The sequence below is a fragment of the Manis pentadactyla genome, chromosome 2 (genome assembly GCF_030020395.1).
Source record: "Manis pentadactyla isolate mManPen7 chromosome 2, mManPen7.hap1, whole genome shotgun sequence".
In the NCBI taxonomy this organism is placed as follows: Eukaryota; Metazoa; Chordata; class Mammalia; order Pholidota; family Manidae; genus Manis; species Manis pentadactyla.
The window spans coordinates 107,084,209-107,109,755 of NC_080020.1; the positions used below are offsets into that span (position 1 = coordinate 107,084,209).

The 25,547-nt window shown below is 40.5% G+C and overlaps 1 protein-coding gene across 2 annotated transcripts in view; it reads left to right on the top strand.

Moving 5' to 3' along the window:
- The window catches only part of CCL28 (C-C motif chemokine ligand 28), a 43,540-nt gene extending 18,441 nt beyond the window's left edge, over positions 1 to 25,099 (top strand). The window contains exons 2-4 of one of the 2 annotated variants that reach the window (XR_008995040.1): positions 2,224 to 2,350; positions 7,634 to 7,878; positions 23,707 to 25,099. Coding sequence is in view for 1 of the 2 variants with exons in the window: in XM_036910919.2 (XP_036766814.2) it covers positions 2,224 to 2,350; positions 7,634 to 7,826 (320 nt within the window). In the remaining variant the exon portion in view is untranslated. The remainder of the gene's footprint in view (positions 1 to 2,223; positions 2,351 to 7,633; positions 7,879 to 23,706) is intronic. The other variant, XM_036910919.2, reaches the window with a different exon arrangement.
- The last annotated feature ends 448 nt before the right edge of the window (positions 25,100 to 25,547 follow it).

The window sequence follows — 25,547 nt, forward strand, 5'->3', positions numbered from 1 at the left end:
ATCTCAGATAGATTAAGTGTTCTTCAGGTGAACCCATCCTATCTTTGAGAAATGCAATCTACTTTACTAAATACACACAGGTCCTGTTTGCTTTTCTGGCTTAAAACTATTCCTTGAATTGATGTTAGCACTCAGATGACTCAAATTCCTAAACACACAGATTTGCCTATAATTCTTAATTTCCACAGTGCTTTTGCAAGTCCATTTTTATAGTTGCTTGGGTCACAGCTAATAGCAGTGGTCTGGGTATTAGCTCTTTGAAGCTAGTAACCCTTCACTTTGTACCCCCAGAGTCTAGCATGGTGATTCACTATATAAAAAGCCATAAAAATAGGTATTAAGTCATGATTTACTCTATAGGAATTCACATAATAATTCTTACATAGTAAAATGGGTGAATGAATGGGTAGTACATAAATGAACTCAAAACTTTGGGGTATTACAAGAGTTTTACTTGGAGAATAGGCATCACAGTGTAGTTAAAGAAACAATTAGTTTTAGGATATAAATGCAGTAATAAACAGGGAGTGTTCTGTTCTATAGCTCTTTAATAAACATGAAATATAATTCACATACCATAAAATTCACCATTTTGAAGTGTATGATTCAGTGGATTTTAGTATATTCATAAATTGTACAACTATCACTGCTGATTCCAGCCAGTGTTATCACTCCAAAAAGACCCCCTGTCCCTGTTAGCAGGCACTCCCCGTTCCCTACTACCTCAAATCCCTGGCATCAGCTAATCTACTTTCATCTCTATGGATTTGCCACCTTCTGAACATTTCATATAAATGGAATCATACAATATATGGCCTTTTGAATCTGGCTTCTTTCATTTATAATCTCATTGCACTTTGAAAATATCTCTGTTAACACTTATTTTGCTGTGTTAATGATTATTTGTTTACCTGCCCGCCTCCCACTGGACTATAAAATATTAAACATCACAGCAGCAGAAACTACATCATGTTTATTTCAACATTTCTAATGCAGAGTTCAGGGTCTGGCACAGAGTGGACACTCAATAAATATTTGCTGACAGAATGATGGTTTTCTTATTCCAGCAAGTCTGGTTGGGGGTTGGTGTTTGGATGTGCCTCTATACACACCCCTTATATGCATAACAAAATGCAAAACCCCTTCCTGGATCCAGATTGAGAGAAAAGAGGGACATCCTTGTGGCATAAAATAGCTTGCCCTGGGAAAGGTAAACATTTTTGTCATTTGGGCTGCTGCAGACGTGCATAGCAGTTAAATTAAAACAGAAGTGAGCTGAGCAGAACTGTGAATACTTTATATCACTTACCTGGGTATATTTCAACCACATCTATCAATTTAAATGCATAGCTTAGAAGGTATTAAAAGCATACATTTTTGTAAATCAATTTAGTAGATATATAATCAATATATATTTGGGTATTATATGTATTTTCTAATTTTCTAAGAATTATATATCAGACTGATGCTAAGTTGTTATTGTTCCTGTCATATTAGTGTTGCTCTCTTTTCTTTGCCTCTGGGTAACATAAGCTCCTCCCAGCTTGACCTCCTGCCCTCCTCACTGGCTTAGCAATGCAAAATGGGTTTTCCTAAAACCCTTCTGCCTGCTCAAATATTTAATATTCCCCATTTCATAAAAGCTAAACCTTTTTGACTGATATTCAAGGCCTCAGTGGTGTGACCTCCTTCTACCTCCCATCACTCACCTTCCTAGCTACTCAGTTCAGACAAGGTGGCTTATTTTTCTCTATAACCTAAGTACATCTTTGGTTTCCCTGTCTCTAAAGGACCATGCACATCCTTTAGTCTGGACAAGTCTTCTCCATTTTCCTCCACCATCAAAGTCCTTCCCCAATGGGAAATTTTCAAACCCGCTCCAGGGGCTCCTGTGGCACCTGCCTTCTGCATGGTGTGGGACCCTCTGTCAACCTCCTTTCTTTCATTTATAACCAAGCTGGCCGGAGACCCACTAGCATCGTCGTTTAGAGCTATTTGATATGTTCCCTTACTTTGTGCCTTGCCTGTACTTCACACTTCATCTCCCCCAGATACAGTGAGTTCTGGGAAATTTCCTGCCCCAGGTCTGCATTCACAAAGCCCTGGGTATTTGTTCCTTGCTTGAGTGGATTCACATTCTCTTTCTCTAGAATCTTTGAGATGAGAGCCAGGCCATTTTGCTATGAACTATAAGACTTAACATTTTCTCTTTTCCCCTTTTAGCCATACTTCCCATTGCCTCCAGCTGTTGCACCGAGGTTTCGCATCATATTTCCTGGAGGCTTCTGGAAAGAGTGAACATATGTCGCATTCAGAAAGCTGATGGGGATTGTGACTTGGCTGCTGTTATGTGAGTGCTCTTCAGCAGGGCTGTGTTAACCTGTGCAGTGGTCATTTCTTGGCCAATGATCAATAATGGTTGCGAAGGCTTTGCCTGATAAATGACTTACAAACAATCATTTAAATGAGGGAGGGGAGAGTAAATATTTCTCCTATCCTATCCAAGCTCCCTGGGGGGAAGCACAATCTGTGCTGGGCTGACCAAAGCCCCACACTAGCCTCTGCTCCTGCCCTGCAGCACTGGGACTTTGGCTAATGCGTCAGTCTCTGGGCAAGTGTACCACTTTCCTAAGCAAACAGGGGACCTTCTGAGTGAAAAAACAGAACACAAATAAAAAAGGAAGGTGGCTCTATTCTATCTCATGGCTTCTACTATAACTTTGTCCAGGCAAGTATATGGGTTGCTATCAATTTTATTCTCTGAATTTATCAGGAGTGTAGCAAAGGTTCAAACAGAAGTGCAGAGAGGTCTGTACCTGTCACAAGTGCTGCCTGCAGTCGAGCACAAATGCCCTTTTTTTTTTTTCCAGCTTTATTGAGGTAAAATTGACAAATGGAAATTGGGTATTATTAATCTATACAACTGATGTTTTGCTGTATGTACACATCATGAAATGATCACCACAGTCAAGCTAATTAATATGTCAATCACCCCAGCCTCCAAGATTATCGTTTAAACAAATGCTCTCCTTTGCTTTTGATTCTGGGCTCTTGACTCATGATGAGCCCTCTCACCCCTCCTACCCTCACCCCTGGCTCAGTTATTAAAAACTTTAGACTTCTATGTACTTAACGTTCCCTGGAGTCTTCAAAATCTGCAATGCACTCTGACAACAGTGCCATGAGGAAGGCATAAATTATCTCCAAGCCACACAAAGGAGAAAGCTGTACCTGAGGGGAATGCATAGTTCACCTGGTGACTACAGCTAGTGCATGGCAGAAGTGGAATGTGAACCCAGCTCTCTTCCTTCAGCACACTGTGTACTTCCAAAGCCTCTCAAAAGTGTTGGTGGGAGTAACCATGAAATCCTCTCCCCAAACTCCATTGCATCCCACACCTTCCAATCATAATGACAGTATATTAGGCGTCTCCCTGGCATGCTGGTTTTAACACCGCTTAGGGCTCCAGGCAAGGCTAGTGAGTCCATTTGGTGTCCCCTTCTTTGGCCTATAAATAAGCCCATTGCTTATGCCTGACTTCCTGAGTCACTGGGGAGCCTCTTTGTTAAGTCAATGAATTCAACAAACATTTATTGATTAGCGATTACGTACCAAGCACCATTCTATCTGCTGGGCCAACAGGGGCAAAATAGACTCTGCCCTCCTAGAGTTGCCAGGAACTATAGCTGGGTCTTGAAGACTATCCTCTGAGATTTAAGATACACTTTTTTCCCTTTCAGAAGAATCCATCCATTGCCCAATTTTGAGAAATATTGCTTCAAGGCAAGGATCTTAGAAGTTCGGAGGAAGAGTTTATAAGATATCCACGAATAGACTTCTTTCAGGCCAGGAGGCTGTGAATGCCCTGAAACTTGTGGATCCTCTATCTATATTCCCCCAACACTTTTCTGGGGAGAAGGTCCATAGATTTTATAAGATCCTCAAAGGGACGTTAAATCTAATAAAGTTTAAAAATCACATTTAGAGTTAGATGTGCAGAGGAAGACAATTCCTGGCCCAAACTTGTAATAAGCATGGGCATCTCTGTGGGAGAAGGCGGGGGGGACCGCGAACTCTGCCAGCATCTCCTCAGCTCATGCCACCATCCACTGGCTCCGGTGGTTCAGTGCCTGGGAGCCAGTGTACCCTGTGGCAGTCTAGGAAGTGCTTCGTCATGTGAGGTGTGCTTCAAGTTCCAACTTCTTTGAAAAGGCTTCCTTAGTATATGCCTGGCCAAGATTCTGTCAGTCTTTAATCTTAATAAATAGTGGTGGTAATAGTTGGGGAGTGGAAATTTATAGGCAGTTCATAAACAATGCTCTGGGAAATTGGGACCAGCTGGATATTTGTCAGGTCTACCTAGCTGAACTAAATCTGCCTGAGGCTGCTCTGGCTACTCTCAGAAACCCCACGCTCTCAACTTGCAGTCACTTCCACCTCATTGGCATATGTTACCTCAGACTCAAGAAGGCTTCAGAACTTGAAAGGGCTCCCATAGGGTTCCCAGAAGGCATGAGGAATGGACCAGAGGAGGTTTCCGTATGTGTGTAAGAGTAAGGGGCGGATGCTGGTGATTAGCAGGGGACCCTGTTGGTAATAGGATTTTCAGAGAAGTTTTTTTGGGGGTAAGTAGGTATGAGCTAGAGATCTAAAATGTATGGGAATAGAAATGATGTAAGTCCTCACTTGGATGAAGGAAAATATAATAAAAAAACGTGAGTCTTCATTTGGAAAGGACTCAATATTAATTAAAGGGAAACTGTGAAGCTAATCACTTGAATCTAAAAATACTTCAAGTGCCAGTTTATAAATTGACCTCACTGCACTGATAAGACAGCTGAAAAATATAGAGTAGTTATGATCCATTCTCAAATAAGGTCTCAAATGAAATTTTACTAGGTAATATTTTTTAATCATAAATTACAGATCTTCTCTGTTGTGTTTCCTGACATGTACCATAAATAGATAAAAGTCCTCTAGTTTTCAAATTGTTTTGCTACAGAACATAACTTTACTTATCCAAAATGTAGCCCCTTAACTTTGTGTGTAAAGACTTTAAGGTTTGAGACAAGTGTTTGAGGTGCAGAAAACATTACAAGTGTTAGAAATATAATTCCCAAGTAGCATGTATTATTATTATTATTAATTTGGTATCATTACTCTACAATTACATGAAGAACATTATGTTTACTAGGTTCCCCCCTTCACCAAGTCCCCCCCACATACCCCTTCACAGTCACTGTCCATCAGCATAGTAAGATGCTGTAAAATCACTACTTGTCTTCTCTGTGTTGCACAGCCCTTCCCGTGCCCCCACACACACTATACATGCTAATGGTAACCAAGTAGCATGTATTATTAATCACAACTAATATAAATTAACTTACAGTGAAGTCAATTACATTTCTTTCCTTTTCTTTTTCTGCCTAGAAATAGGTCTTTTGTCTCACATCCTATATATGATCATTGTAATTTTTGACATTGAGACAGCAGTTTTCTTGTTTAAACCCCTCTGCAGTGACTTCATTTAAGAGCTTCTGGCTCTTTCTAAACATAAATACAATGTAATGTTGTTTACCTTGGACAGAGGACTGAGGTTTCTTGAATCACATAGACAGTATCTGGTGGGAAGAAAATTTGGGGGTATTAAATAAAGTCATCTGGGAGGTGTGAGTAGTTTTGCAAAAGTGGTTGTGCTTAGAGAGACAGGTAAAGAAATAAAATTTAGGGAATAGGTACAGGTCTAACCTCCATGGTGGGGCCACCCCTTTAGGTCCATTGGGCTGTCCCCAGCTGCACTATTATAGTAAAAGAATCAGGGGATCGCCTTATGTTTTCTCATAGTCAAACCCTCCACCTAGAAATTCACAATGGGGGGTGGGTTGGTGCCCATGGGAATATTGTGGAGTTAGGGGCCAGGAGGGAGTGGGGAACAGGCTACCTCCCTGCCCACATTACCTCGTCTGTTTATCCTGATGGAATGCACATGGGATCCAAGCGGAGGTTTAAGCAGTCTTTGAACTTGAGGATTTTATAAGCATCATAGGATCTTGGAGCATCTTGGATGTGGGAGCTGTAATCTGGTAGCTGATTTTGTCCCTTGTATTACACTGAGAGGCTGAGGCCTCAGTGGATGGGCTGCTGAAAGGGTGCCCCTGGGAGCTGCTGTCTGTTTTCCTGTGGCTCTCTGCCTCCTTGGGTCTTCTGTCTGTGTTCCCTGAGCCAGTTCTCTCCTCAGCCGTTGCTCATCCCTGAAGCCGCTCACTCCCCTCGAAATACTGGCGCTGAGTCCTGCTCGTCTCCTGTGTAACCTGTGGGCTTGTCTGGAGGGCAGTGGAGTCTTTCTCCACTGGATGGTGGCTCTGGTTCTTGCTGACACCACAGGGAGAGAAGAGAGTTTTAGTCCTTTGGAAGGGGTAGAACTCCTCAGCTCTTTTTGATTGTTTGTTTTTTCTTTGTATTAATGCCACAGCCAGGTTTTCTCCTCTAAAGCTAAAAAGGAGGCCAGCTGGCCAAAGTGAGAAGTAGCTTTTCTTTTGAAGACCTCTCAAACCAAGACACTAGAGAATGTATTGTCCTCCTATTAAGATACCTCAGTTCCTTCAAACAAAATGGCAGCAGACTCAGAGACTCCAAGAATGCACTGGTGGTTACCAAAGGGGAGGGGTGTGGGAGGGTGGGTGGGGAGGGAGGGAGAAGGGGATTGAGGGGTGTTATGTTTAGTACACATGGTGTGGGGGATCACGGGGAGAACAGTGTAGCACAGAGAAGGCAAATAGTGGATCTCTGGCATCTTGCTGCACTGATGGACAGTGACTGCATTGGGGTATGGGAGGGGACTTGATAATATGGGTGAATGTAGTAACCACATTGTTTTTTCATGTGAAACATTCATAAGAGTGTATATCAATCATACCTAAAAAAAAAAAGATACCTCAGTTCCTTCAAACTTAGATTCCCACATGCTGGCTTTATTACACTTAAGCTCCTTCAAACCTTTGCCAACTTTTCCTCCCTTTTAAGAGTCCCCACGATAGCTGGTGATTCCTTCTGGTCATCTGGAGCAGTGGCAGCCTACCTTGTATCCCCCAGGGTTTCCCCCCAAATAACAGGATCAGGGGGTTCAATTTATCCAGACACAGAACCATCAGGATTTGCAAGATTTTATAAGATTGGATGGCATCTATTTGAAATTAAAAGTCACATCTCTTGTAACAAGAAATTCTTCTGGTTACCAGAAATTGTAAATTCTGCTTTAGGGTTCTCCCACCCCCATGTCAACATTTGATATGGAGCAAAGAAAATGAAAACAAAATATGAGATGTTCTATAGATTGATATTATATTAAAATGTTAAAAAAGCCTAGAATGTTTAATATCCCCCCTTTTCCCCCTCCTGCTCCCCACTCCCCATCCTCTCCTCTCCCTCCTCTTCCAATTCCTTCTTCTCCTTTTAGTACTCTCTGCTGATGTCTGAGGAAAGCAGTGTAGTAAGTTTAACTTCAACTTGCGGCGCTCAGCTTTAGGACTCAGTTTCTAAGAGGACGCTGTATCTAAATGGGGGAACTGCCTATGAATCACTACATTTTTACTTGTACTTTCTATCAGTGATGTTTTTCTTTCCTTCTTGGCAGCCTTCATGTCAAGCGCAGAAGAATCTGTGTCAGCCCGCACAATCATGTTATGAAGCGGTGGATGAAAGAACAAGCAGCCAAGAAAAATGCTAAAGGCAGCATTTGCCACAAGAGGCAACACCACGGCAAGGGGAGCAGTAAAGGGGCACAGCAGGAGAAGCAGAAAGCACACGGCCATAAAACTCCCTATTAGCGGGGTTACAAGTGAATCCACACAGATGATTCCTGAGGTGAACGCGGCCACGGTTGGTCATACACTGATCACGTGAATGTTCCTTACTGGGAGCCATCAGCGCAAAACAAAATATGTATATTTTAAGAAAACAAGTGCACAGTATGCAAATGTAGGCTGTACTATACTCAACTGAACAATGAAAAGATAGTATGTATCTTTATATAATATTTCAAGAGAAGTATACAGATACATTCTTCCAATTTTTTTATTATGAAGTTTTGCAAACCTACAGAGAAGTTGAAAGAATAATACAATGAAACCTGTATACCTTTCACCTAGATTAGTAATTATTAATATTTTGCCACACTCAATTCCTCTCTTCTTTGTGTATATATAAAACATTATATATACATATATAAATAATTTTTTGCTAAACCATTTGAAAATAAGTTGTGAACATCATACTACTTAACTCCTAAATCTTTTTTAGTGTTACAACTTAGCATCCCTCAAGAATAAAGACATTTTCTGTATAATCCCATTATCAGCTTTATATCTAACAACAATTCCATCATATTTAATATATATATATTTACACACACACACACGTATGTATGTATGTATGCCACATTTAAATTCTCCCAACTATTTGCAGAGCATTTTATCTAGGTTTTTATTTCAGTTAAGCTTCAATTGATTGTTCTAGTTCTTTAGTATCTTTTAATCTAAGAAAGCCCCTCTGCTTTTTTTTCTTTTCTTTCTTTCTATGGTATATACTTTTTGAAAAAGTTTAGGGCCAGAATCTGTTCTACATTCTGGGTTTGTTTTCTCTTGATCACATTCAGGTTTAACATTTTTGGTGAAAATGCTTTCTATGTGAGTTTGTATATTTCTTACTGCATGCATTGAGTTCATGAACATTGAAATTCATTTTCGACAGAAAAGTTTTAGCTGAATATCGCTTTAAAACGTCTAGTGTAACTACTGTTGTTTGCATTGATAAATTCTGATGATGAAAAAATAATGTCTGCTTTGCTCTAGGAGCCATCTGCCAACCACAGTCATTTCTTGGAGCACTAGGGGGTGGCCCAGGCTTGGGTTGCTTGTGGGATGATTTTACACTTTCCTGAACAAAGAAGTCTGCATCTTTCAACTCCTAATCCACGTTTCCCACTCCTATGGGTCGATTCCCATGGCATGGCTCCTCTTTTTGTCTCCTTACTGTCCACAGAGTCTCCGAGATGTATAGTAAGACTGAGCTTCCATAGCCAGCCATCAGACGGCAGGCACAGGGCCCACTTCACCAGGTGTCAGGTGTCTTGCACCTCCCTGCTGGTGGGTTTCAAGCAATGGTGTTGCCAGGATGACTTGGAGGTAATAATGGGGCACGCAGAGGAACTGAGCCTGATGTAGGTTAAAATATCACCAAATAGTTTTTTCCTAATACTAATTTAGCATGTGATTTATTTGTTGTCATCAACAATCCTGTGAGTTTTGTATTGATATTTCTACTTTATGGATGAGGAACTCAGAGGTTCTTAGAGGTAAAATGACTTGCACAAGGTCAGAGGGAGTGGCAGAGACAATCCCCTTCCCAGTTCTCAGATCAGCCCCAGCAGTAGACCCTAGGAGATGTGGACATAGGGGTGGGGCAGAGGGAGAGGAGTTCAGATAAGGGTCTTGGCCCCTGGTGCTTCTCAAAGGGCTGGGGAATGCCTGGGAATTCCCAGTTGTCCTAGGAAGTCTGGAATTAAAACATGTTACTACTGGCAGTATTGGTGATGATACTGGCAAAAACCATCTTCATAGATTAAAAATAGGCCCCAACCTGGATGTACTGAGTTTCACACTCAGCAGTAGAGGAAATGGCCCACTATTTATAGCCTTTGTTTCGAAAAGTCTCCCTCCCCACATTCTTCTTTTCAACTTAAAGACCTATTTTGTCCAAAAGTACAGCATTCTTCCACACAGTCCCATCATGCTTTTTAAATATACAGGTGATCCTGAGGAAAACGGTTCTTACGTGTCTTAGTTGGTTTGGGCTGCTCTAACAAAATACCAGAGACTGGGTGACTTATAAACAACAAACATTTATTTCTCACAGTTCTGGAGACTGTGTCTGGTGACGGTCGTCTTCTGGGTTGCAGACTGCCAGCTTCTTACGTAGTAGAAAGCACTAGGGGCGCTCTGGAACCTCTGCATAAAGGATTAATCCCATTCACGAGGGGCCCACCCTCCTGACCTCAGCATGTCTCCAAGACCCACCTACTAAAATACCACCACCTTTGGGGATTAGGATTTCAACATATGAATTTCAGACCAAACATTCAGACCATAGCACTAAATATTCCTTTTTAGTCTTGTAGTACTGTCATCTAGCGTCACCAAATTACAGGCTCTAAAAGCTGAAAAAAGCAACATTAAATAAAAAGGAATTAATAAAATAATAATATGAGAGTAACTTAAAAATAAATCAAGTTTTAAAATTAATCATAATAACCAACAGTTATGAAAAGATAAAATAAAAACATTGGTTCCTAATCCTCCCAACCCACAACTTGAATTATTTAATATTTTGTCTCTCCTTCCAGTCCAAATCCATAATTCTACATGTTTTCTATAGTTATAATGACAGTAGGTTTATATGCTATATTTTAAACTTTTTGCTTTATGCAATGCAAATAATTGAAACTTTGTGTGGGGACTGTGTTTATGGGAGAGCAGCTTCTTAAAGAAATTACATTTTATAGGATATCCTTTTTATCCATTTTACAATGCCTATTAAAACATTGTGTTGCTAATATTGTTATACTATGATTAGATCATAAGGTTAACCCCCAAAGTTTTTTTTTTTATATAAATAATTATTTTTTATTGAAGGGTAGTTGACGCACAGTATTACATTACATTAGTTTCAAGTGTACAACACAGTGATAAAACATTTATATACATAATTCTAGGTTCCAGCTATCACCCTACCAAGCTGTTACAATATCTTGACTATATTCCTTATGCTATACATTACATCCCGGTTACTTATTTATTTTACCATTGGAAGTTTGTCCTTTTTTTTTTTTTTTTTTTTTTTTTGTGAGGGCATCTCTCATATTTATTGATCAAATGGTTGTTAACGACAATAAAATTCTGTATAGGGGAGTCAATGCTCAATGCACAATCATTAATCCACCCCAAGCCTAACCCTCGTCAGTCTCCAATCTTCTGAGGCACAACAAACAAGTTCTGACATGGAGAACAAATTCTTACATAATGAATAAGTTACACAGTGAACAGTACAAGGGCAGTCATCACAGAAACTTTTGGTTTTGCTCATGCATTATGAACTATAAACAGTTCAAATATGAATACTCATTTGGTTTTTATACTTGATTTATATGTGGATACCACATTTCTCTCTTTATTATTATTATTATTTTTAATAAAATGCTGAAGTGGTAGGTAGATACAAGATAAAGGTAGAAAACATAGTTTAGTGTTGCAAGAGAGCAAATGTAGATGATCAGGTGTGTGCCTGCAGACTATGTGTTAATCCAAGCTAGACAAGGGCAATAAAACATCCACGTATGCAGAAGATTTCTCTCAGAACGGGGGGGTGAGGTTCTAAGCCTCACCTCTGTTGATCCCCAATTTCTCACCTGATGACCCCCCTGCGACTGTGCCTGTCTTAGGTTGTTCCTCCCTTGAGGAATCTTACCCGTCTCCGGCTAACCAGTCATCTTCTGGGGCCATACAGGGAAATGTAAAGTTGGTAAGTGAGAGAGAAGCCTTATTGTTTGAAATGGTTAGCTTTTTATTTCTTTGCATATTTATGCCCTGTAGCTTCTATGTCCAGCATTTGTCTTGAGGTATCTTTACCACTTGGAAGAATTATGATACTCGGTAAATTTGATATGAGGCACGAATTCTATTTAAGGGTTGTAATTAGGAAGGAAGAAGAAAAGCTATAGAAGTAGCAGGCGGAAGAAAACATGGGAAGATTGATTATTTCTTTGACATATCTTCTTGTAGAGTAACTTCAGCATGTATAGGTTTTAAGCTACTACTTAAATTGTGCACACACATTAACATAATAGGAGTGTAGTTACATAAGCAAAACATACCTGTAATTACCAGCCATCTGCAGTGAAACCAAGAAAACCAGTTAGGCACCTTAGGCATTTGTGAAAACTTATCTATGATATGGTGGATATTGTCCAAATGAACTTGAACAGTCTGAGAGAAATCAGACAAATTAAAACAACCTATTCCTGGGGACTGTTCACATGCCATATGTTCTTTTAACAATAAATAGTTTGTAGTTGTAAGACTTTGGAGCGCTACAATTTGCACTTCTCCAAATTCTTGGTTGAGTTCCAACAGTATAGATCTAGTCCAATTTTGTTGTTTTACTGTATGCACAGGCCAGCTTAGATATCTCCTTCCTCATTCCCATGGCAAGTCCAGGAGCTGGTGGGATGAGTGCATCTACAGCTGTAGCAGTGCGTGGATCTTTGTTGGGGTTTTTTGATGATCATCTTCTGGCATGAGTCTTCCAGAGAGTGCTGATGTTGGAAGTTCTCTTTCATATCGTATCTTAGTCCATTTTCGGGGTGGCCAAATTAGGCTTTGATCCTCTGTATAAACACAAACAGACCCTTTGCCTACACTTTTATATGCCCTTTATACCCTTGTGTAGAACTCATTGGAGGTTACCACACAGGAACTGCCCTTTTTTGTTTTGTTTTGTTTTGTTTTTGGGATCACTAATCTACACTTACATGACAAATATTATGTTTACTAGGCTCTCCCCTATACCAGGTCTCCCCTATAAACCCCTTTACAGTCACTGTCCATCAGCATAGCAAAATGTTGTAGAATCACTACTTGCCTTCTCTGTGTTGTACAGCCCTCCCTTTTCTCCTACCCCCCCATGCATGTTAATCTTAATACCCCCCTACTTCTCCCCCCCCTTATCCCTCCCTACCCACCCATCCTCCCCAGTCCCTTTCCCTTTGGTACCTGTTAGTCCATTCTTGAGTTCTGTGATTCTGGTGCTGTTTTGTTCCTTCAGTTTTTCCTTTGTTCTTATATTCCACAGATAAGTGAAATCATTTGGTATTTCTCTTTCTCCGCTTGGCTTGTTTCACTGAGCATAATACCCTCCAGCTCCATCCATGTTGCTGCAAATGATTGGATTTGCCCTTTTCTTATGGCTGAGTAGTATTCCATTGTGTATATGTACCACGTCTTCTTTATCCATTCATCTATCGATGGACATTTAGGTTGCTTCCAATTCTTGGCTATTGTAAATAGTGCTGCGATAAACATAGGGGTGCATCTGTCTTTCTCATACTTGATTGCTGCATTCTTAGGGTAAATTCCTAGGAGTGGAATTCCTGGGTCAAATGGTAAGTCTGTTTTGAGCATTTTGATGTACCTCCATACTGCTTTCCACAATGGTTGAACTAACTTACATTCCCACCAGCAGTGTAGGAGGGTTCCCCTTTCTCCACAGCCTCGCCAACATTTGTTGTTCTCTGTCTTTTGGATGGCAGCCATCCTTACTGGTGTGAGGTGATACCTCATTGTAGTTTTAATTTGCATTTCTCTGATAATTAGCGATGTGGAGCATCTTTTCATGTGTCTGTTGGCCATCTGTATTTCTTTTTTGGAGAACTGTCTGTTCAGTTCCTCTGCCCATTTTTTAATTGGGTTATTTGTTTTTTGTTTGTTGAGGCGTGTGAGCTCTTTATATATTCTGGACGTCAAGCCTTTATCGGATGTGTCATTTTCAAATATATTCTCCCATACCGTAGGGATCCTTCTTGTTCTATTGATGGTGTCTTTTGCTGTACAGAAGCTTTTCAGCTTAATATAGTCCCACTTACTCATTTTTGCTGTTGTTTTCCTTGCCCGGGGAGATATGTTCAAGAAGAGGTCACTCATGTTTATGTCTAAGAGGTTTTTGCCTATGTTTTCTTCCAAGAGTTTAATGGTTTCATGGCTTACATTCAGGTCTTTGATCCATTTTGAGTTTACTTTTGTATATGGGGTTAGACAATGGTCCAGTTTCATTCTCCTACATGTAGCTGTCCAGTTTTGCCAGCACCACCTGTTGAAGAGACTGTCATTTCGCCATTGTATGTCCATGGCTCCTTTATCAAATATTAATTGACCATATATGTCTGGGTTAATGTCTGGATTCTCTAGTCTGTTCCATTGGTCTGTGGCTCTGCTCTTGTGCCAGTACCAAATTGTCTTGATTACTATGGCTTTATAGTAGAGCTTGAAGTTGGGGAGTGAGATCCCCCCTACTTTATTCTTCTTTCTCAGGATTGCTTTGGCTATTCGGGGTCTTTGGTGTTTCCATATGAATTTTTGAATTATTTGTTCCAGTTCATTGAAGAATGTTGCTGGTAGTTTCATAGGGATTGCATCAAATCTGTATATTGCTTTGGGCAGGATGGCCATTTTGTCGATATTAATTCTTCCTAGCCACGAGCATGGGATGCGTTTCCATCTGTTAGTGTCCCCTTTAATTTCTCTTAAGAGTGACTTGTAGTTTTCAGAGTATAAGTCTTTCACTTCTTTGGTTAGGTTTATTCCTAGGTATTTTATTTTTTTTGATGCAATTGTGAATGGAGTTGTTTTCCTGATTTCTCTTTCTATTGGTTCATTGTTAGTATATAGGAAAGCCACAGATTTCTGTGTGTTGACTTTGTATCCTGCAACTTTGCTGTATTCCGATATCAGTTCTAGTAGTTTTGGGGTGGAGTCTTTAGGGTTTTTTATGTACAGTATCATGTCATCTGCAAATAGTGACAGTTTAACTTCTTCTTTACCAATCTGGATTCCTTGTATTTCTTTGTTTTGTCTGATTGCCGTGGCTAGGACCTCCAGTACTATGTTAAATAACAATGGGGAGAGTGGGCATCCCTGTCTAGTTCCCGATCTCAGAGGAAATGCTTTCAGCTTCTCGCTGTTCAATATAATGTTGGCTGTGGGTTTATCATAGATGGCCTTTATTATGTTGAGGTACTTGCCCTCTTTTCCCATTTTGCTGAGAGTTTTTATCATGAATGGATGTTGAACTCTGTCAAATGCTTTTTCAGCATCTATGGAGATGATCATGTGGTTTTTGTCTTTCTCTTTGTTGATGTGGTGGATGATGTTGATGGATTTTCAAATGTTGTACCATCCTTGCATCCCTGGGATGAATCCCACTTGGTCATGGTGTATGATCGTTTTGATATATTTTTGAATTCGGTTTGCTAATATTTTGTTGAGTATTTTTGCATCTACGTTCATCAGTGATATTGGTCTGTAGTTTTCTTTTTTGGTGGGGTCTTTGCCTGGTTTTGGTATTAGGGTGCTGTTAGCTTCATAGAATGAGTTTGGGAGTATCCCCTCCTCCTCTATTTTTTGGAAAACTTTAAGGAGAATGGGTATTATGTCTTCCCTGTATGTCTGATAAAATTCCGAGGTAAATCCATCTGGCCCGGGGGTTTTGTTCTTTGGTAGTTTTTTGATTACCGCTTCAATTTCGTTGCTGGTAATTGGTCTGTTTAGATTTTCTGTTTCTTCCTGGGTCAATCTTGGAAGGTTGTATTTTTCTAGGAAGTTGTCCATTTCTCCTAGGTTTCCCAGCCTGTTAGCGTATAGGTTTTCATAATATTCTCTAATAATTCTTTGTATTTCTGTGGGGTCCGTCGTGATTTTTCCTTTTTCATTTCTGATACTGTTAATTTGTGTTGACTCTCTTTTCTTCTTAATAAGTCTGGCTAGAGGCTTATCTATTTTGTTTATTTTCTCGAAGAACCAGCTCTTGGTTTCATTGATTTTTGCTATTGTTTTATTCTTCTCAATTTTATTTATTTCTTCTCTGATCTTTATTATGCCCCTCCTTCTGCTGACCTTAGGCCTCATCTGTTCTTCTTTTTCCAATTTCGATAATTGTGACATTAGACCATTCATTTGGGATTGCTCTTCCTTTTTTAAATATGCTTGGATTGCTATATACTTTCCTCTTAAGACTGCTTTTGCTGTGTCCCACAGAAGTTGGGGCTTAGTGTTTTTGTTGTCATTTGTTTTCATATATTGCTGGATCTCCATTTTGATTTGGTCATTGATCCATTGATTATTTAGGAGCGTGTTGTTAAGCCTCCATGTGTTTGTGAGCCTCTTTGCTTTCTTTGTACAGTTTATTTCTAGTTTTATGCCTTTGTGGTCTGAGAAGTTGGTTGGTAGGATTTCAATCTTTTGGAATTTTCTGAGGCTCTTTTTGTGGCCTAGTATGTGGTCTATTCTGGAGAATGTTCCATGTGCACTTGAGAAGAATGTATATCCTGTTGCTTTTGGATGTAGAGTTCTGTAGATGTCTATTAGGTCCATCTGCTCTACTGTGTTGTTCAGTGCTTCTGTGTCCTTACTTATTTTCTGCCCGGTGGATCTATCCTTTGGGGTGAGTGGTGTGTTGAAGTCTCCTAGAATGAATGCATTGCAGTCTATATCCCCCTTTAGTTCTGTTAGTATTTGTTTCACATATGCTGGTGCTCCTGTGTTGGGTGCATATATATTTAGAATGGTTATATCCTCTTGTTTGACTGAGCCCTTTATCATTATGTAGTGTCCTTCTTTATCTCTGGTTACTTTCTTTGTTTTGAAGTCTATTTTGTCTGATATTAGTACTGCAACCCCTGCTGTCTTCTCACTGTTGTTTGCTTGAAATACGTCATTCCATCCCTTGACTTTTAGTCTGTACATGTCTTTGGGTTTGAGGTAAGTTTCTTGTAAGCAGCATACAGATGCGTCTTGCTTTTTTATCCATTCTGTTACTCTGTGTCTTTTGATTGGTGCATTCTACCCATTAACATTTAGGGTGACTATTGAAAGATATGTACTTATTGCCATTACAGGCTTTAAATTCGTGGTTACCAAAGGTTCAAGGTTAGCCTCTTTAGTATCTTACTGCCTAACTTAGCTCGCTTATTGAGCTGTTATATACACTGTCTGGAGATTCTTTTCTTCTCTCCCTTCTTATTCCTCCTCGTCGATTCTTCATATGTTGGGTGTTTTGTGCTGTGCTCTTTCTAGGAGTGCCCCCATTTAGAGCAGTCCCTGTAAGATGTTCTGTAGAGGTGGTTTGTGGAAAGCAAATTCCCTCAGCTTTTGTTTGTCTGGGAATTGTTTAATCCCACCGTCATATTTGAATGATAGTCGTGCTGGATACAGTATCCTTGGTTCAAGGCCCTTGTGTTTCATTGTATTAAATATATCATGCCATTCTCTTCTGGCCTGTAGGGTTTCTGTTGAGAAATGTGATGTTAGCCTGATGGGTTTCCCTTTATAGGTGACCTTTTTCTCTCTAGCTGCCTTTAACACTCTTTCCTTGTCCTTGATCTTTGCCATTTTAATTATTATGTGTCTTGGTGTTGTCCTTCTTGGATCCTTTCTATTGGGGGTTCTGTGTATTTCCGTGGTCTGTTCGATTATTTCCTCCCCCAGTTTGGGGAAGTTTTCAGCAATTATTTCTTCTAAGATACTTTCCATCTCTTTTCCTCTCTCTTCTTCTTCTGGGACCCCTATAATACGGATATTGTTCCTTTTGGATTGGTCACACAGTTTTCTTAATATTGTTTCATTCCTGGAGATCCTTTTGTCTCTCTGTATGTCAGCTTCTATGCGTTCCTGTTCTCTGATTTCAGTTCCATCAATGGCCTCTTGCATCCTATCCATTCTGCTTATAAACCCTTCCAGAGTTTGTTTCATTTCTGCAATCTCCTTTCTGGCATCTGTGATCTCCCTCCGGACTTCATCCCATTTCTCTTGCGTATTTCTCTGCATCTCTGTCAGCATGTTTATGATTCTTATTTTGAATTCTTTTTCAGGAAGACTGGTTAGGTCTGTCTCCTTCTCTGGTGTTGTCTCTGTGATCTTTGTCTGCCTGTAGCTTTGCCTTTTCATGGTGACAGGAATAGTCTGCAGAGCTGGGACGAGTGACGGCTGGAAGGACTTCCTTTGTTGTTGGTTTGTGGCCCTCCTCTCCTGGGAGAACAGCGACCTCTAGTGGCTTGTGCTGCGCAGCTGCGCGCAGACGGGGTTTCTGCTTCCTGCCCGGCTGCTATGCAGTTAATCTCCGCTGTTGCTGTGGGCGTGGCCTGGCTCGGGCAGCTACTCCAAAGTGGTGGAGTGGCGTTGGAGCAGGAGCTGCTGGGAGGCTATTTATCTCCGTAAGGGGCCTCCCTGCTCCCTGCAGCCCAGGGGTTAGGGTGCCCAGAGATCCCGGATTCCCTACCTCTGGATTAAGTGACCCGCCCTGCCCCTTTAAGACTTCCAAAAAGCACACGCCAAAACAAAACAACGACCACCAAAAAAGAAAAAAAAAAAATTTTTTTAATTTAAAAAAAAAAAATTTTTTTTTAATTAAAAAAAAAAAGCTGTTCGCTCGTTTTTCTTTATTCTCCGGTGCCAGCCTCAGGCCTCTGCTCGCCGGTCTTGCTGCCCTGTTTCCCTAGTATTTGGGTCCCTACCCCTTTAAGACTTCCAAAAAGCGCTCGCCAAAACAAAACAGCAAAAAAGCAAAAAAAAAAAAAAAAATTGTCGCGCGCTTTTCTTATGTCCTCCAACACCCGGCCTCCAGTGCCCGCTTACTGTTCTTGCTGCCCTGTTTTTCTAGTATCAAGGGCCCTGCACTCTGGCCCGGATGGCTGGGGCTGGGTGTTCAGCAGTCCTGGGCTCCGTCTCCCTCCCGCTCTGCCTTTTCTTCTCCCGCCGGGAGCTGGGGGGAGGGGCGCTCGGCTCCCGCGGGGCCGGGGCTTGTATCTTACCCCCTTCACGAGGCGCTGGGTTCTCTCAGGTGCGGATGTGGTCTGGATATTGTCCTGTGTCCTCTGGTCTTTATTCTAGGAAGGGTTGTCTTTGTTATATTTTCATAGATATATGTTGTTTTGGGAGGAGATTTCCGCTGCTCTACTCACGCCGCCATCTTCCGCCCCTCCCCCAAAAGTTTTTTTAGATTACATTTTTATTAAAGTACTACGAAGTATGTAGTAAAAAAAAAATCAGAATTACAGTAGAAGTTATAGTGAAAAACATCCTCTTACTGTAACCTCCTTATTTTCAAACCTACATCTTTCAGGCAACCTCTTTTAACCTTTTTAAAAGTTTCGGTTATTCTGGTAGTATAAAAGGATGAAAAAGTTATCTTTCACCCTCTTATGTACCCTAACCAGGTCTGAAATTTAAACTGTCAAGGACAGAGTCACAGGAGAAAAGTACAAAATTTATTGTTTTATGTGGTACAAGATCCTTCATGAGGAAATGAAGACCAAAGAAACAGTTAAACCTGAGTATTTTATGCTAGGTTTGATGAAGTGTGGATCAAACATTCAGACCATAGCACTAAAATGTTGTTACTGGTCAGAACACTGTTTTTTTCCCAAAATCGTGTCTTGGAGGCAACGAAGAATGAAGCCAGCAGACAAGAGTATGGAGCAACCAGCAAAGCTCTTTTAATGAGTGAAAGAGAAAGGTCCTGCTAATCAGGAGGGGCTCCAAGGGAGGATGCTGTCAGGGCTGTGGTGGTTGGGGTTTACATTGCCTCCTGAGAGGAGGAAACCCCCCTACCCCCCCTACCCCAATAAAGAACTGAACTAATGACATCATAACTCACTCCTGATTGGCTGAAAGTAAAATGCGTTTGCATAGGGCACAACCAGTCAGAGCAGCTGAGGTCTAAGGGAACTTTTGAGTGGCTCAGTTTTATCGGCATAGGGCATAACCAATCAGAGCAGCTGAGGTCTGTCTAAGTGGCTGAGTTGGGTTTTTTTTGAAACTTAAAAGAGTCCTAAACTTTTTCTGCCTGTGTCCTACTATCATCTGCCTCAGTGAGGAATATGATAGGTCAGAGAGTATGAGGTATGTGGTAAACTGGGGGAAACTGAAGAATACTGAGTCAGGCCTCTTTGTCAGTATTCTTCTTGGTGTTCCTTTGCCTTCAGAGGTGAGGATGCTGCTCCTTTCCTCCAGGTGAAGGAAAGAGAGGGCACCTCTTACCTGAGGGTTTTATGACCTGTTTCAGGGGTCCAGAGTGACCTTCCTGATTCTGCCTTTTTTTTTTCAAACTCCTTCAGTTTAAAATATTCAGTATGCCAAGGTGTCATTTTGAGGTTGCAGGTACTGAACCCCATAATTTCAACTGAAATGCTTAAAGTATCATTTCTTTGTTTATCAATTCTAGGCGATATCTATTGTCTCCTTTTTACTCCTTATTTCCCTTCCCTTCTCTCTCCTCATCTTGACAGTTTACCACTATGATTTTTCTTTATCTTTGTAACTTTGAATAATATACCCACCTTCCATCCATTAGTCCATTAATTCTGGAATTGATACCATATTGTTCTTTCCTTTTCCTCCTTTCCTTCTATCTTCCATCTTGTGTCATGTCCTTGGAACTTGAGACTTGGCCTCCTACATCTTCAAAACTAGCAGTGACATGTTGAATCCTTCTCATGTTTTGAATCTCTTGACTACCTCATCTCTGACCTCTAGACCCAGACATAAAGGGCTCCTGTGATTAAGTCAGTCTCACTTAGATAATCTCCCTATCTTAAGATCAACTGATTTGTGACCTTAATGGAATTTGCAAAATACCTACACTGCAAAGCCTAGATTAGGGTTTGGTAAAAGGTAGGATATTTTTGGCCTAATACTTTTACATTTACATGGCTGAAGTTGATAGCTATAATTCTGTACTATAATAATGTTTTTCATGATCTTTTTAAGACAGGGTTTCTCAACCCTGGTATTACTGACATCCTGAGCTGGATAATTCTTTATTGTGGATGTTCTCCTATACATCATAGATGGATTAGAAGTATCTCTGGCCTACAGCCAAGCAAGCCTCCAAATTTCCCCTGGAAAAGGGGAGCAAAATTGCTCCTAACTCCATTTGAGACTCACTGATGTAGAATCTAAGGTAGATTCAAAAGTTGAAAATCAATGTAGTTGGAGAAATTGTAATGTGACCCCCAAAATTTCCTGCCCTGATATTTTCTAGACCTGCACAAAATTTCCTACACCTTCCCCCAAACCCTAATCTAGGTGATGCAGTACAGGCATTTTGTAAATGCCATTAAGGTCACGAGTATATTATGATAGGGAGATTATCTGAATGGGACTGACTTAATCACAGGAGCCCTTTATGTCTGGGTCTAGAGGTCAGAGACAGGGTAGTTAGAGAGATTCAAAATATGAGAAGGTTCCACATGTCAAGGCTGGTTTTGAAGATGGAGGAGACCTAGTTCCAAGTCCCAAAGAATGCAGGTGGCCTCTAGGAGCTGGCAGAGGTCCCCAGCTGGCAGATTGCAAGGACATAGGGACCTTAGTCCTACACACACAAGGAACTGAATTTAGCCAGGAACAAGAATGAGCTTGGAGCAGATTCTTCTGTGAAGTCTCCAGATGGAATGAAGCCTAACCAGTATCTTGATTTCAGCCTTGTGAGGCTCTGCAATATAATGAATCATAGGAAATACACATTTGGTCATTCATATGACCAAATACATATCTCCCAGGTATATTTGGTCTTCATCCACAGTTCCTGAAAACACTGCAGTCTTAAAGGTGAAATGGGTGTTTTGTCATGTTAATGAGAGACTTTTGGACCCCCACCCAAGGGCAGGGGATGGAGGCTGAATCAGCCAATGGCTAATAATTTAGTCAGTCATGACTATGTAAGGAAGCCCTCACAAAACCCAAGAAGAGCTTATCACTCTCTTGAATCCTGCTTCTCATCAGGGAGACTAAGCTTGGGGAACCAGAATGCTCCTGTGTGCCATGGAGCCAGGCCCCAGGCTCCACAAGAATAGAACTCGGTTATTGGGGACCTTGCCCTATGTATCCCTTCATCTGACGTTAACTTGTATCCTTTATGGTATCCTTTATTAAACTGATAAACATTAAATGTTTTTCTGAGTTCTGTGAGTCACTCTAACAAATTAATCGCACCTAAGGGGAAGGTCATTGGAACCTCCAATCTGTAGCTGGTAGGTCAGAAATACAGGTAACAGCCTGGGTCTTGTGACTGGTGCCTGGAGTGGGGTTGGAGGTCAGTCTTTTAGGATAGAGCCCTTCACCTGGGGAATCTGGTGCTATCTCTGGGCAGATAGCATCAGAATTGAGTTCTCTAACACCCTGCTGATATTCAATAATTGCTTGGGTTATGCATGGAAAAACCCCCTCTCACATACACACACACACTGGAAGAGGTTTAGAGCCATAAAGGAGTTCTACTACTATTACTGCTGTGTATGATACTATTACTGCTGTGTATAATACTATTGTTGTATATGAAAGAACACATTGCAGACCCTAAGCAGAGAACCCAGTTACACCACATCTGGAGTTCTGATTTACAGATTGTGAGCTAATAAACGTGTGTTGTTTTAAGTGACTAAGTTTGTGGTACTGTTATACAGCCATAGAAAATTAACACAACAGTAGAAAGCACTTTAACCATCCTGACTATGTAAGTGTTGTTCTCTGACAGGTCAAATAGTTTTTAGAGGTTAATGCCCTCTAACAATAACTGTGTGTAATTCACTATTTAGGCAACTTGAGCCTGGTGAAATTCAAATACAAACTTTCTATATTATTCATGTAATTTAAATACTTCTTTCCCAGGTATGGTCAGACATTCAGGTTATTTATATCTGCTCTTCTTGTCTTTGTCAGTCAACCCACTTAGGTATCAGGGCTCCTCCTATAATTGCAGAGAATTCTCCGTTTGTGTATTTGAAGCTGTTCATAGTTTAAAGGGTTTTAAAAAATAGAGTTCTCATCCACCCTATTGCTGGGGAGAGCTGTGCCCTTCAATATGTGTGAAATATCTGCTTCCAAATACCTAAAATTTGGCAATGACCTTTCTCTCTGTCAGCTTTCTCTTTCTGAGATAAAAGGCTGTCTCTGTGTCCTGGTCCCCCTGGGTTGGTGGGTGAGTTTTATATTTACTCCTTTTGATGGGAAAACTATTGAAGCTTTCAATTTATCTAGATTGAGAAGGATCTTCCATTTGTAGAGACATGGACTCTCTGTGTAGCACCATTAAACATCCTCTAACAGATCTAGTCTGAATTGGATTGGTAAGAAGACAATCTAAAATGCCTCCTTCCATTCAGTCATTCCATGGAGCTTGACTAGTAAATGTGGGAAGGTGGGCAGAGATTCCCTAAGAGTGGTATTAGGACCCTTCCCTGTGAGACACGGATTTTTATATTATCACGGAACAAACAGAACTATGACATATGTTTCACAATTTATATAACCAATTTGATGCTCTTTTGACAATTACAGCACTTCTTTCTTTTTACAATTATAAAATGCTTTCGTCTGGTAAATTTAAGAGAACTTGAAACTCATCCCATCCTACCTCAAACACGTGATTACGTTCTTCCTCATCATTCACTGACAGGCAATTTGATTAATTAGCATATTGTAGCCTCTCCATTTTATTGCCATTCTACCTCTGTATAAACTACCAAAATAGTAAGCATCTCCTTACTTCATCCAGGGTTTAACACATACTAGGCACTCAATTAATATTTACTGATAAAACATATGTAGTCAAGAGACCTCTCACCAGGCTAAGTACAATAAAAACACCACCAAGGAACAGTCATACACTCCTGTAAAGACCTCCCTACTGAAGAGTGAGAAGGATACAAAGGGCTAAAGTCTGCCAAGACTTGGCCTGGGAGAGTTCATTAATAAAGCCCTTGTGTGGGGCTCCAGTGTTTTCAGGATGTTCTTAGTCTCAGAATTTGTCTGTTCCCTTCCCTACAGCTCTGATACCCACCTATCTATACAGAGGACTTTATCCTGTCCCTGTTCATCTTCTTTCCAGGGCATAATGATCTGTACCAGTGGTTAAAGAACTTCTTGGCAGAGGAAGTAGAGCAGAAGACAAGGCTTCTGACAGATTGACTTTGCTAAACCCAGAACACAGTGAAGTCAAACTGTAAAGTCTGCAAGAAAACCTAGGTTAGGGAAGAAAATGGGATTGTGGTGGCCTTGGCGATTATGAAGAATGAAGAAAAAAGATGTTTCCCTGTTTGATTCTCTGCTTACAGGTCTACCCAAATGTGTCAAATTAAAAAGATGAAAATACCCGGGGTTGATGAGAATGTGGAGCAACTGGAACTATTATGTGTGCTGGAAGGGGTGTAAATGAATAAAGCCATTTTGGAAAACTGTCTAGTAGTATCTACAAGAGTCGTATGCCTACACTATGACTCCCAAAATTCCACATCTAAGTACTGTCCAGTTAAGTGATTATGCTCACCAAAACACATGTAAAAGAATGTTCAATCTGGAAATGGGGAAATAACCTAAGTACCCACCAGCAATTGAATGCGTAGTTTTAAATGTTACATTCATAAAGTGAAATACTACCCATCAATGAAAAAGGAGAATGTATAACTCATGCAACTATATGTATGCATCTCACAAGTATATTGATGAGGGAACAAGGTCAGACAGGAAGGACTGGGGATCACACACACTAGCGTGTACTGTGTAACTTCAATTCACTTCATTGTCAGTTCTGGTTAGTGATTTGAAGATTTGTATGAGAGACAGCAGAGATGCCTATTTCTAGGCTTCAGGGGTTAGCAAAAGTGATAGGCAACCAAAATTTCACACATAAAACATGCAATGGCATGAACATAAAATATTTTGTCACGCTACACATGCACACATACCAGCACACACACATTTTGCTTTTGTGAAAAATCACTGTCCTTTCTTTCTCTCCTGTCAAGGCATCACTTGACTTTACATTGCTCTAGTTAAAAAGTAACCACATATGATCTCATTTGTATGTGGAAACTAAAACACTTGTAACTCATGGATACAGAGACAGAGACTAGATTGGTGGTTGTCAGAGGTGGGGGTGGGGGGTGGGTGAAGTGGGTAAAGGTGGTCAAAAGGTACAAATTTCCTGTTATAAATAAGTCATGGGATGTAATATACAGCTTGGTGATTATAGTTAACAATACTGTACTGTATATTTGAAAGTTGCTAAGAAAGTAGACCTTAAAAGTTCTCATCACAAGAAAAAAAAATGTGTAAGTCTACAGTGATGGATATTAACTAAACATATTGTGGTAATCGTTTTGCAATATATACACATACCAAATAATTACGTTATACACCTAAAACAAATACAATGTTATATGTCAATTATATCTAAAAAAAAATCACAATGTTTATTAGAAAATAAAGTTTATAAATAAGAATTCTCAGAGTTGAGCAGAGGTTTCTTCCCCCTCTCTCTCCCTCTCCCTAAAGGGGAAGACAGGCAAAGCAGTGTTGTTACTGTTTCAATCCCAGTCTCTTTCTTCTAGGCAGAGATAGAAAGTCACATTGGGACAGTGATTTGCTAGTCTCTGTGGTTCTGTGAAGGGCTTCTTGAGAGGCTTCCATTTGTTGCATAAATGTAAGGTTAGTGGGCAAAAGCAAAGATCACAGCAAGATCACCCTTTTCCCCTTTATGGCTTAGCAGCAAATTCTTCCACTGAGCTATGCAAAATTCTGGGGATGACACAGACTAGAACTGCACAAGGAAACCAGAGCATTGAGTAAAAGGGACTAACACTAGCCTGGATCGCTGAAATAGGGGTTTGGGAAACCTTGTCTGGGTGCTTTTCCAAGGTCCGCTGGCAGGCAGGGCACCAATAGCCTCTA